Raw genomic sequence first — 12,662 nt, 5'->3', positions numbered from 1 at the left:
TACCACTGAGCTACGGGAGCGCCGAAAAAAACCGAATAAAAAGAATCACAGGACTTATTGGAGAGGGCGCAAAAATAAAGGGTTGGGAGGCAGCAGGATTTATTGTGCACTCTGTAAAAACAGAAGGACTTGTTGAGCAGAGTGCATTTTATAACACTCATGGCGCACTGCATAAAAACACGTGGGTATAAAGAAGCAGAATTTATTGCACACAATGTAGCAAATGGGTCTATAGCTGGGCTCTTTTGTCTGTGACGTAGAGCAAGCTTACAGCTACTAAAGAGGCAATGCCAAGCATGGCATTTCTACACTTAGCTGCTATGCTTGTCTGGCTTGGAATTTGGGCCTGTGTATTGTTGTTTTCTGAATTTTCTTTTTTTGCAACTACAAGTTTGCGCAGGGAGAGGTACATAAGCTCTCCCAAGTGAATGGCGTTTTTCTCGGAGAGCCCGCAGTTTTCGCCCTCTTTTACGGCATTCCCTGTTATGTCTTTGAGGTCTTTCAGGTACTCCTCCTGCGAAATGTTCTCTGGTCTTTCGGATGCGTATTTGCCTTTTATGAAGGACTCTGCCTTTTCCATCTCCCGGCCAAAAACAGAATAAAATTTTGATATTTCCACCCACTGTCTATCAACTGCCAAAAGAATAGCTAGACAATCCGCGCTGGTTTTTGGAGTTTTTCCCAAAATGGGAGGGTTCTTCTGAAATTCCAGCCAGAATGTGCCCCTCTGCTGGTCTACAAGGTGGGAAAGGACTTTTTCCAGGAGACTTTCTCTGCCAAATACCTGGAAAACATCTACCTTCCTGGAAAGATTTTTTGCAGAGTCCAAAGTTTTTTTTTCCTGGGCTAAAATCAGGGTCCTCAAGTCTTGGCGCGTTTTTTTGTTCAGAACTCCGCGAGACATTTTCTGAGCCAGAACCCGCCTGTAGTAGTTCTGGAGAACGACAGAGAAGTCCAAGGAAGCACTCTTTTTGGCGTCACCGAGGAAATCCTGCATGATTCCGCTGATGTTTTCCAAAAGCCCGCTTCTTCGCACAAGAGTACCTGATTTTATCAGGATCTGAAAAATTTCACTCATTTTTACAGGAGTTTCCGTTACGCTGGAATATATCGGGCTCAAGACCTCAGAGTCCTTTAAAAGTTTGCAGTCGACCAAACACCGGGCAATTCTCTCGATGAAGACTCTGTTTTCCTCAGTGAGTTCGGGATTTTCCATGTCAACGTAGAGAAGCGAGGAAATGTACATGCTTGTCGTAATAAAAAGGGCAGTTGGTTCTATTAGATCGACGCCGATCTTTTCTGTTTTTTTCTTCAGCACTTGCAATGCGCCCTCTCCTGCGAAGGCTTCTAAACCGACTTGTGCAAAAAAGCTGTTGGATTTCTGCTTTCTAACAGCAGCCCTGATTTCTTTGAGATTTTCTTTTTTTGCTAAAAGCAGTTCGTCTCTTAGCGGAAAAACGAAGGAGGTCTCTTCTGGGTGGTTGATGCAAATAAAGCCCTCCTCGATGGGTTGCCCGCTTTCCTCGGGAGCATTATCGCATGTCTCGGGGATTGTTAAGAAAGTGTCTTCTAGCGCGGATAAATGTTGTTCTTCTGGTGCACTTAGAGTCTTTGAAACTGTCATATGAAAAAAATTGCAAAAAAAGTGTATGTATACTAGTAATTTATACTATGAAGTGTATATTATGTTTTTGTTTTTGCGCGGTGTCACATAAACATCATTTATGATGATGTGTGTAAAAATTGGCAGAGTTTTTCACGGAGGCATTTGCTACTCCGTGTATATTAAGCTCTGCAATTTACTGCGCGGCGTGTAAAAAGTGGCAGAGTATTCGGGTACTTACTGCGCACTATGCAGTAAACAATGTTGTATGCTGAAAGCATACTTGCTCGTAATTGGTTGTTGCTTAATTCAAATAAGGAACAAATCTTTCTAGCTTACCCAGAGGAGTAGATTAGATTTTAGTCTATCTAAGCAGGCCGAAAAACAATAAAACCCGTGAATTTCACTAGCACTTCCCGCATTACAACTAACAAAAAGAAAAATGCTTCCCCTGGAAAACAAACTTATAGAGGCTTTATTTATGCAGATTTTCTGGAGTACCCGGAGCTTCATAAATTCCCCTAGGAGGTGTTCAGCATATAGACGGAGGAAGCAGTAAAAACAGTGGCTGCTGTCCCAAGCAGGCGGGACAGCCTTTTCCCCGGAATCTTGGCGGGTTTTGAGTCTGGAGTAGACCTCTCAGCCCGAGCAATCGTCTTAAACCCTTCCGTTGTATTGCATACGTACTTAAAAACAGGCTTAGAGACAGCACTGTAGTTCTCCTTGTTTGAAGCACATATTTCATCAATACGCTTAAAATAGGCGCTTGAATCGCTCTCCCCCTCTGAAAGCCCACAATTTGCCAGAAACTTGTTCTTCTCTTCGCTTGCCTCCTGGATGGTGCTTTCGTACGCCGTGAACAGATGCATCAAAAAGTCCCAGTCTCTCTGCACCGTCAAAATAAGACGGACCTCCATCGAAGAAAAGTGTTCTGAAATTTCTTTGAGTGAAGACTTTCCTGTTGCAATTCTGTCGATGTTGTGCAATTTCACAAGTATTTTTTCAATAGCGCAGTCTATGTTGTAAACGCCTTTGTGCTTCTGGAAAAGAAAGTCTTTCTCGTACGGGGGGAAAAAAGCACGCCTAAACCACCCGCGCTTGAAAATGCTGAGTCTCTTCTGGAAAAGGTCCAGGTGATTTTTTATGACAGGTCCTGTGAGAGGGTCGCACAAAACCCGATAGGAGAGCTTCCTCTTTTCAAAGTCCAGGCACGCCTGCAAGTTTGCAGCTTCTATTCGGCCCAAATTAGAGAGCCACGCTGTGACTTTGCTTTGCACGGACTCTGCCAGAGTTTTGATGTAAGTGTCCGTGCACAGCTGAATGAAGGCCTCTGCCTGCATGACCCTGGTGAATCCTGCTGTGACTTCTGGCCTTTTGCGGTACCTTTCCATCAGGTCGAGCAGAAGAAGGGCCTTCATTATTATCTCGACAGAGTTTGAAATTTCTGCAGAAACCCTTCCAGGAATAACCCGAAAAGTGACACTTTTCAGAAGAATCCTGCACAATCTGTATAATTCCGTGAAATTTCTGCTGTTGTACTTTATGCAGGCAGCTTCTAAAGCGATGCTAGTATCCAGGGCGTCTGAATTCAGGCATAGAAACATGCAGGAAGGGCAACTCTCCGGGATATTTTCTCCCATTTCTGAAGCGCTCGCTGGCATTAGAGGCAATGAACTTTCCATCGGCATGCCCTAGAATGAAAAATTAAATTTTACCGGAAATCCAGCCAGCCTTTTTCCTCCCAGGCCTGCCTTCATACGAAACTCAGCCCCTCGTTTGAACTTTTTCGGGCTTTTCAGCCGCTGCTTATTTGCCTTTTCAGCGGACAGAAAGTCTTTGGGTGGGAAGCACGAACGCTTTTTATTGTTTTTTCGTGCTTTCTGCTGGGGGTCTCCACCGGGCGCTTCTCCGGACTCTGAACGACCCAAAAAGCACTACACCGGCGCCTGCCACTTTTATTGCCCTTTTTATTGCTCCTGCGTTTCTCTTTTGGCTCATTGCTCTGACCATTTTATTGTGGGCTTCCACTCGCATTTGCAGATACTTCCGGGCGCACACGGGCAGGCTTCTTTCTGTCTCCCCCAAAGCCAAGGCGTCTACAGAGTGGACTGCACTGACTTGCAGCGGATTTTTCACGGAAGAAGGACTTCCCAGCGTAAACTCCCCGCGTTCTCCGATCAGGTATTTTATGTCAACGTACTCCTTCTGCGGGTCTACCACCTTGTGGATGGCCTCCAGGACTTTTCTAACGATCTCCCAGGAATCGCACAGGCTTGCAAGCAGCTCCATTTCCTGGCTGCTCAGCTTGAAGTCTTCTCTTGGCTCTGTGCTGTAGTAGCTCCCTATTCTCTCCTTGTTTTTTATGAAGAGCTCGAGGGCGCAGTCGAGCGCGTAAACTCCGGGAGAAATTTCGTTTAGAACGGGAATTCGGCTGGGGCTGTACTTAAGCGCCGAGCAGCCGTTTTTGAAGTGCGCGGAAAAAGCCTGCAGCGGGAAAAGAAGCGTGTTTTTGGTGTACATGGCCGCGGCCTGGTTCTCATAGAGCACTTTGTGCGCATGCTTTAAATACTCGATCCGGCACGCATCTGGGATTTTGGAGAGTTCCTTGTACCACCGATTCATCCGCTTGCTTGCGATTTGCACGAAGCCTGCGGTGATGACGGAGTAAACTGCCCTGGGGATGTCGTGTTCGTACAAAAGCGAGCTCGGGTCGAGGTCTTCCATGCCCTCGCCAATCAGGAGGACGTTTGAAGTCACGGTGTTCACCCGGATAATCTCCTCAAGCACGGTTTTTGAGATACTTTGAAGAAGAAGGGCCTCCTCCGGGGCGATGCTGCTGGAGATTTCTATAGCCGTGTTTTTGGAGACGTCGTATGGAAGGCTATTCAGAAGGCGGGCATGATTGCTGCAGGGCTTGGACGAAAACTTCGCCCGGGCGCTCTGCAAGGTATTTATAGAGTGAACCATGTTTTTGAAATCTAGCGACAGCTTTACAATGGTATTCTCTGAACTTTCTAAATTCGACAGGCTATCGCTCACTTTCTTCATGGAGAGAGAATGGCCAAGCATTTACTTTTATGGGAATGCGCGAAAATATAAATACAAAAACCCAAAATATGATCAATAAGTGGAATGTAAAGGCATAAGCGCAGCCAAAGTGTGGAAATTGCAGGGCGGCGCGGAGAAGGGAGTCTGTGGAATATGGAAATCGATGGAGTACGCAAATGGCAAGCCCTGGCGACGCTGTGGGCTCCTTTCCGGGCTTTCTGGAAGCGGGGGCTCGGGTGATGGCCATTACATCACAGAACTTGGGCATCAAAAAGCACGCAAGAACAAAAAGATCATTTGCAATTGCGAAAGATGCGGAGTGGGGCTTGGTATTTCTCGCATTGCCTATGCACTGCATTTGGGCAGATGCTAAAGTCGTCTTTTCATTCTTTGGAATAAATTTGCACAGTGAATATTCTGCTCTAGTAAAACTCAATTTCTCCTGCGCAAAGTCCTGCCTCTTTTTGTCTGCAGCTGTTTTTAGTAGAATGAATTTATTTTTATTCGTCGCGCCTCAACATGTATATTTTCTAAGTAAATGCGTTGCAGCGTATGTATATTGAGGCGTGAGCAGCTCCAAAGTGCGCACAGCCTGCGCAATCCGGAATGTCTTTGCGCTTTCGCACGGAAAAGAGAGAGCACGCACGCTAGGGCAAAGCAGACATTTGTGCGCAGACAGTCGAGAAATTCGATCTAATGGGATATTAAAGTGCCTGTTTAGCACGATTTTCAAAGCAGAGCTCGGAGTATTCGCAGAAAGGAGTCCAAATGTGTGCACTCTATGGAGAGAGTTCGCCAAGTCCTAATAACCCGAGTTTTCCAGCTCGGCATGGCCTATGCACAGGCAGCCTCCTGCAGTGCCACATTTTCCTGGCATCTGCAGGGAGGATTACTCGCTTTTCTCCGAGCAAAGCCGAGCTGTTTCTATTTTCTAGTGCAGAACATTCATTCGGATCAAGCACATCGAAAAAAGCACAAGAGCAGCTAAAATCCCGAAAAAAGATGCTTGGAAGGCAGCCATTCTTTTTAGAGAGGGCTCTTTCTGCGGGCTGTCTTCCAAGCTTTGGGCTATTCTTTTGTCAAGCTGTATGATCATGTGCTGGAACTCCTCCAGAGCGTGTTCGTTTTCTGCTGCAAACTCCAGGCTGAGCAGGCGCTGTGGCGCCTCCCGAAGCGTTTCCTCGAGCACTTCTTCCATTTTCCTGTGCAGGTTTGGGTTGCTTGGAGCTTGCTCAAGCTCCTCCAGAACATCCAAGATCTTTCGGGGGATTTTATGCTCGGTCTTCTGCTTGATCGCGTGTATGCACTTCTCGCACTCGTTCTTGTACATATTCAGATGGGCGTAGCGAGAACACTCGAATTTTAGGATCTCTGCCTTGCTGAGCCCCTCAAAGGGAGCCAGCAGCTGCTGGAAATTCAGTATCTTTTTGTCAAGCTCCGACATATACCGCTCCAAATCGGACGAGTCGAGTTTATGCGCCCTTAGGAAATTTAAGTGTTTGGCGTTCATCCCCCGGGTTCTTTGTATCGACGAAATCATAGACTGAATTTCTTGGGGAGTGGCTCCGTCCTCAATTACTTCAAGGGTTGCAGTTTCGATCGGGCATGAAGAGTCGCACATCGTGTGCTCCTTTGCAAAGTCCGTATACTTAGAAATTCTGAGAGTCTGTTCCTCGATGCTTTCTCCCTTCCTGAGGCGCAGCAGCCTCGTAAGATATCTTGCTGCTTCGAGGGAGTTATCGTATATCTTCTCTATTTCTTTTTCGTCTTCCTTTGGGTACTCCAGCAGCTTTTTGATTTTTTCTTCCAAGCCAGCATATCCGCTCACTCTTGAAACTTCTTTTTTTATCCTCTCAAGAGCCTTTGTGTATTTGGCAAACTCTATCTTCGTGAATGTATTGTTGAGTATAAGCTCCAGCGCGCTAAAATCGCACATGCTCTGCCCAGATCTCTTCAAAAAGTACGGAAAAGTTCTTTGGAGTTCGTGCGCATTCGCAATGAAACTCTCCAAAAGCCTCCGAAACTCCGCAGTTTCCGCACGCTCAGACTCTGCACTCTGCTTTTTAACGGCCTCCAGCAGGCGCTTGACCTGGCTCACGGCATCTATGCCCAAAATGTTCTTTATGTACGAGGACATTCCCTCTATCATCGCATCGGCCATTTCTTTTGTGTATACATCGATGTCCTTAAACAGATTGGCTTCCCTCAAGAAGTCATTCTGATTCTCCTCCGACAATTTCCTGGCTGCTTCCAAAATGCCCTGGCTGTGCTCGCTGATTGCTCCATGCACGTACAGAAAATCTATTCTTTTCCTGTATAAAAGATCCGTGTTTTCCTCTACTAGACCCTTCAGATAGAAGTACGTGTTGGGGCTGTAGATGTTCCCTGTGTAGTGCGCCATGATTTTATCGAGTACTCTTTCAGTGAAGGCCTTCTCAACAGTTTGACTCCTGGCTTCTAGGATAAGCCTTGCTTCTTTCTGCCTTTTCTCCTCTCTCATGCTTTGGCAGTCCTCCAAAGAGTCCATGTACTTGTTGCAGTCCTGCGTTGTCTTTTCTATCTGCGTTAACACGCTCTGGGCAAACGTGCAATGCAGCAGAAGGGAGGACTTCAATGGTTCTGCATCGAAATCCCTCGGCAACTTAAACTGAAGCATTTCTGTGATGTCAGCAATGGCTTTGTTGCATACGGGGAGGATTTTATCCAGCATTTCTAGCTGTTTAATGGAAATTTGGCTGAAAAAATACTGGCATAGGACCGGCTGCTCGAGAGTGAAAATGTCTATCTTGGTGTTTAAGAGGGAGAGCTCGTGGGAAAGCATGTGCAGAGTTGCTTCTGCGCTGGCTTCTTTCGTAAGAACTTCCAGCTCTTCTGGGCCTATCACGCAGTATGTATTGACTATTTTGTGGACTGTGTCTTTTATATCTGCCTGCAGGGAAGCGTCCACCAATTCCTCGACTCTAGCACGGCTTTCCTCTGAAATGTCTTCGAGAGAGCTTTTTATGCAGGGGGAAAGCACTGCCAGGAGGTGCTCTCGCGGGTCTCCTGGGCCTGGCGATTCCATCTGCTCTTGGTGGGCTATTAGAAGGCAGTTTTTCAGTGCGTCTTCGTCTATGTTGATATGCCGGTTGTTTTCCATGGGAGAAAAATTTTGAGCGGTATTTATACTTTAAGCTGAAATTGATATGCACTATGCAAAAACAATTAATGATTTCTGCTATTTATTGCGCCATCCATATTAAATAGAAATAATCAACACACAAGCACAGCAATTAGCACTTAATGCGCGCTGTGCAGTAAATAGCAGATGGCATCTGCGCAGCACTTACTACGCCTGGCAAAGTAAGTGGCAGATAGTCGCTAAATGCTGTTTACTACACGGTGTGCAACAAACACCACATTTTTCTGCGCAGTGCACAATAAACAGCAGGCAACACCAGTGCAGCACTTTCTGCGCAGTGCACAATAAATGGTCTTATTTTTTTAATGCAGTTCTAAAACTATACATAAGCCCCCACGACAGAATTATAAAGATGGAGAAAGCCCCGAAAAGTGAGTGTCGGAGTGTAGTCTGGCGTCCTCTCCTCGCCCCATTATATAGACGCTCTCCTAAAGCTTCGGCTACTCTTTTGTCAAGCTGTTTTGCCACTTTTGGCAGCTCCGCCAAAAAGTGTTTGTTTTGGACGATAAACTTAGAACTTAGCAGACCCTGCGGGTCCTTCTGAAGTGTCTCTTCAAGCATTTTTTTCGCTTTTTCGATGATCTCTGGGTTATTCGGGATTTCTTCAAAATTCTTCGTAACTTTTAAGGGGCCCGGGGCCATCGAAGCCTCAATTTTCTCCTTAATCAGGCCCAAGAGCCTTGAATTTTCCTTTCTAAACTCCATCAGGCAGGCATAGTAAAAACGCGCCTTTTCTTCGAGGCTCTTTTCGCTTGTGTTTTCGTCAAATGACGCCAACTCTCGTTCAAGAGCCTGCATCCTTTCCTTACTTTCCGATACGATTTTTTTAAAAACTGGGCTCAGGCTATTCGGGTTATTATCCGTGCCTGGTTTTATTTCTTCATTTGGAAATATTTCCAGTATTTTATCAAATAAACAGGTGAAATACGCGAACTTGCTCCTTGCAGACTTGCCTGCTGCAGAGCCGAAAGGCATGCTCAAATAAGAATCCATGAGCTTTCCCTGTAAAGCATGGAAGCGAGTAAGCATCTGTCTTTGGAGCATGAACAGGACGTCTATCAACTCATACTGAAGCTCTCTCATTCCCATTGTTTCAGGCTCTTGCAAATTTTTTATCGCGTCATCGATGTTATCTATCAGAATCTCAAGGCATTTAAAAATACCAGAGTCTACTCCATCGTGGAAGTAGGAAATGGCCTCGTCTAGCGCATCCTGAGCGCCTTTCTTCACTCTCTCGCACTTTTCCGCGTACGCTCTTGCATCGCCCAGGAACTCCTCCTGCTTTTTCTCCGACAGTTTCCCGGCTACTTCCTGAATAGAGCGCACGCACTCGCTATCTGTGCCTCCACTTTTTAAGGCCGGGTTATTCGGGGTATTGTCCCCGTGCGAGCAATACGCCCGGAATTTGTCGAAGGCTTTTTCTAGCGCGTACTTCTCCACGTCTGAGCCGGCATAGTCCTGGGAAAGCCTTCTTTCTTCTTCTTCATTTTCCTCTAGGGCTTTCCTGTAGCTCCTCAGAGCTTTTTCTGCTATCTTTTTTTCCTCGAGCAGCTGGGTTATTCGGGCTGTGGTCTCGCGGAAGAACTTCTTCTGCACTTCCGCTGCTTCTTTCAGTGGCTGTGTGTTGAACTTCTTCGCAGCTTCAAAATAGAGCAGCTCTGGAACGATAAAGCCGGCTTTATTGCACATGCTCTGCACACTCTGCAGTATTTGCACGTTTTCTGCGATGGCTTGGTCGATGTATTTCTCGTATGCAATTTTCTGGTTGAGAATAAAAGCGTCTATTTTTCGGGCTAAGCTGGAGAGTTCTTGTGACACTCTGCGAATAACTGCGTCTTTGCTGGCTTCTTTCGCGAGGAATTCAACTGCTTCAGGGCTTATTACACAGTGTTTTTTAACTATCGTTCTGAATGTGTTTTCTAGGGCTTCCGGCAGGAAAGTGTCGACCAACACTTCGATCTCTGCACGCTTTTCCTCTGGGATATCTCTGAGGGTCTCTTTTATGCAGGAGGAAAGCACCTTTAAGACCATGCTTGTCGGGTTCTTTGTTTCCGGCACTCTTTTGCACTCTGGTGACACTTCTGGGCCTGGTAAGTTATTATATAAGCTGGCATGCAGGCTTTTTTCCATGCTTTTTAATTTTGGATTTTATTTGTATTTTGAAAATATCATTTATTCCACATGGTGCAGAAAGAATGATCAAATATTTTCTGCTATTTATTGCACAGTGCACACTAAGTGGCACTGCTTACTGCACAGCATGCAATAAATAGCAGACGTTCCTGTGGATTGCCTAGTGTGCACTGTGTACTAGATAACACTTTTCACACACAGCACATTAAACAGCAGATGAGCAACAAACAATTGCTTTCTATACAGTGTGCAGTAAGTCTCTTTATTTCTTATTTTTTGTCCAGTTCTAGCATTGAGCATTCCCCCCGTGGGCATAATAACCGGACATAAGAATAATGGCAAGTGTACTCACAAACATCGAGTTTCGAAGAAGCGCAGCCTGATCGCCTTCACCCGGGCTTTTCTTCAATGCCTCGACTATCTCCCTATCGAGCTGCTCTGCTACTTTTGGCATCTCCTTCAAAAAATGCTCGTTTTGGACGATAAAATCAGCAGTTAGCAGCCGCTGTGGCTCCGTTCTAAGTATCTCCTCAAGCATGTTTCTCACTTTTTCACTGAGCTCCGGGTTATTCGGGGTTTCTTCGATTCTTTTCATAATCCCCAAAGCCAGCGAGGCCATTTCAGCCCTAACTTTCTCCTTGAGTGTGCCCATGTGCTTCAAACAGGCACTAATGTGCTTATACAGATAAGTATAGCGATGACACTCGTTTTCTCGATGCTGTTCTTCGCTTAAACCCCGTAATTCAGACAGTTTCTGCTCAATGCCCTGTATCTTTTCGTCGGTTTCTGCTATGCGGGATTTCAGCCAAAATTCCATAAAGGTGTGGCTGGGTGTAGCTTCCAGCTCTTTAATGTACCTGGCCTTGGCTTCATTCGTCGATAAAAGAACGATTTTGACCTCACGCAGAGTGATTGCATAGTCCATATTGTCAGATAGCAGCTCTTCGATCGAACCTGAAAAATCAGGTAGCGTATTTTTTTCTGCAAATTTTTCATACTCTGCAATCCGAATTCTCCAGTCCTCCTCAGTCTCGCCTGCATTCCGTCTTATCATAACCTGAAAACAGCGATCCATTGCATGCATGTTTTGGCGTATGCCATTGATGGTTTTGCATTTTGAGTTTGCGAGGTCCAACAGACTCTGCAACTCCTTTTCATACTCTGTCTTTTTTCTTGGGTCCAAAAACTTTCCCTGCACTCTGACTAAACCGACGTTAAAAAATGGAGTTTTTACGCTTGCATAGGCATCAGATGACTTCTTCAGGGAACAACTCTCATTTATGCATTGGTCAAGCTCTCTTAAACGGACTAAGGAAGGCTGCACATGCGCTTCTGCCTCAGACGTAAACTCCCTCAGGTCGTTCCTGAATTTTTTCATTTCCGTTTTTTCAGGTTCCTGCAAATTTTTCATCTCCCTTTCAACTTCCTCAATTAACTTCATAGCCCCAGGAATCGAACCCTGGGAAAAAGCAGATTCAAACTCCACGCGTACATCCTGCACTATCTTCCTGGCTTCGCTTTCTAATGCTTCTGCAGCTACATCGCACGCATCCCTGCATGTGTGCAGTTTCTTATTCATGTCCAGAGCATAGGAATTGTTTCCGCCGTTTACTGTGTGACTTTGCAGATTCTCCACTCCCTGCGTGGGTATAGACTCTCCGCTGCTTTCCTCCATTAGATTTTTCAGGGAGAAATATACGTTATGACCGTTCTCTTCACAGGAGAGAACGCTTTTAACTTTTGCAAATGCTCTTTCTAGCCTGTATCTTTCCAGCTTCAAGGCACTGCTTGCAGTACGCACTGTTTTTTTTTCTTCTTCGGCCTTCCTTAGCATGGCCTGGGCCTTTTTCTCCTTCTCTGAATAACCCTGTAAAGCGATCGATGTGTTTTGCAGTTTGGTCATGTTGCTTAAGAGGGCAAGTTCGAGCCCGGATCTGCTGAATTTTTCCATTGTTTTGGCCTGAAGCACCTTTTCGCTGTGGGAAATAAGCATCTCATATAAATCCTTTAAGCGGGTGTAGGATTCTATTATTGCAGCGAGGATTCCCTGGCTGGATTTTATGCATGCAATTTCATGGTTGACAACGAAAGTGTCTATTTCTACGTTTAATATGGAGAGTTCCTGCGAGAACTCGGAAGAAGTTTCTGCCATAACTTCTCTCGTGAGAATGTCCAGCATCTCAGGTGTTATTACACAGTGTGCACTAATTATTGTGTTGAATACTGGTTTTAGAGTTTCCTGCAGGAAAGTGCGCACTAGGGCCTCAACTTCGGCGCGCCTTTCCGCTGGGATATTTTTGAGGGCGATGTTTATGCGGAAAGAGAGTGCTTTTAGAACTTCATCTGTTGAGCTCAGTGTGCTGGGGATTTCTTTTGTGCCTTTCAATACCTCGTGCTTCAGCTCATCTAGATCGATGTTAATGTGCTGGGTATTCTCCATATTTTTAAAAATGTTTTCAGTATTTATACTTTGAAAATATCATTTATCGCAAATAGTGCACAAAGTACAATCAAATATTTGCTGGCATTTTCTGTAAGGTCTATATTAAATGGCAAAATCTTACAGGCATGCACTGGCTGGCACTTGTTACATACTGCACACTAGTCAAATAGAAAACAAGCAATGAATATTACCTTCTACATACTGAGCAATAATTTGCACTTTGTACTCCCTGCACATTAAATAGCAGATCGACA

At 45.4% G+C, this 12,662-nt stretch overlaps 6 protein-coding genes across 6 annotated transcripts; all 6 read right to left on the bottom strand.

Moving 5' to 3' along the window:
- Positions 1 to 229: 229 nt before the first annotated feature.
- On the bottom strand, positions 230 to 1,624 carry NEMAJ01_1032 (uncharacterized protein; the record flags this gene model as incomplete). Its single annotated transcript, XM_047914870.1, has 1 exon — positions 230 to 1,624. One exon carries the CDS (start codon positions 1,622 to 1,624, stop codon positions 230 to 232), a length of 1,395 nt encoding a protein of 464 aa, XP_047770827.1.
- A 500-nt stretch (positions 1,625 to 2,124) lies between these two features.
- NEMAJ01_1031 (uncharacterized protein) lies at positions 2,125 to 3,291 on the bottom strand (the record flags this gene model as incomplete). The annotated part of the gene is made up of 1 exon (XM_047914869.1): positions 2,125 to 3,291. The coding sequence occupies one exon, from the start codon at positions 3,289 to 3,291 to the stop codon at positions 2,125 to 2,127; it is 1,167 nt and encodes a 388-aa protein (XP_047770826.1).
- A 172-nt stretch (positions 3,292 to 3,463) lies between these two features.
- Positions 3,464 to 4,672, bottom strand: NEMAJ01_1030 (uncharacterized protein; the record flags this gene model as incomplete). The annotated part of the gene is made up of 1 exon (XM_047914868.1): positions 3,464 to 4,672. One exon carries the CDS (start codon positions 4,670 to 4,672, stop codon positions 3,464 to 3,466), a length of 1,209 nt encoding a protein of 402 aa, XP_047770825.1.
- A 910-nt stretch (positions 4,673 to 5,582) lies between these two features.
- On the bottom strand, positions 5,583 to 7,790 carry NEMAJ01_1029 (uncharacterized protein; the record flags this gene model as incomplete). The annotated part of the gene is made up of 1 exon (XM_047914867.1): positions 5,583 to 7,790. The coding sequence occupies one exon, from the start codon at positions 7,788 to 7,790 to the stop codon at positions 5,583 to 5,585; it is 2,208 nt and encodes a 735-aa protein (XP_047770824.1).
- Positions 7,791 to 8,126: 336 nt separating this feature from the next.
- Positions 8,127 to 9,962, bottom strand: NEMAJ01_1028 (uncharacterized protein; the record flags this gene model as incomplete). Its single annotated transcript, XM_047914866.1, has 1 exon — positions 8,127 to 9,962. One exon carries the CDS (start codon positions 9,960 to 9,962, stop codon positions 8,127 to 8,129), a length of 1,836 nt encoding a protein of 611 aa, XP_047770823.1.
- A 289-nt stretch (positions 9,963 to 10,251) lies between these two features.
- Positions 10,252 to 12,405, bottom strand: NEMAJ01_1027 (uncharacterized protein; the record flags this gene model as incomplete). The annotated part of the gene is made up of 1 exon (XM_047914865.1): positions 10,252 to 12,405. The coding sequence occupies one exon, from the start codon at positions 12,403 to 12,405 to the stop codon at positions 10,252 to 10,254; it is 2,154 nt and encodes a 717-aa protein (XP_047770822.1).
- Between the last annotated feature and the right edge of the window lie 257 nt (positions 12,406 to 12,662).

Source organism: Nematocida major (genome assembly GCF_021653875.1).
Source record: "Nematocida major strain JUm2507 chromosome Unknown 2360, whole genome shotgun sequence".
Classification (NCBI taxonomy): Eukaryota; Fungi; Microsporidia; genus Nematocida; species Nematocida major.
Note: the sequence above shows the minus strand (reverse complement) of the source record. Positions and strands in the feature narration are given on the sequence as shown.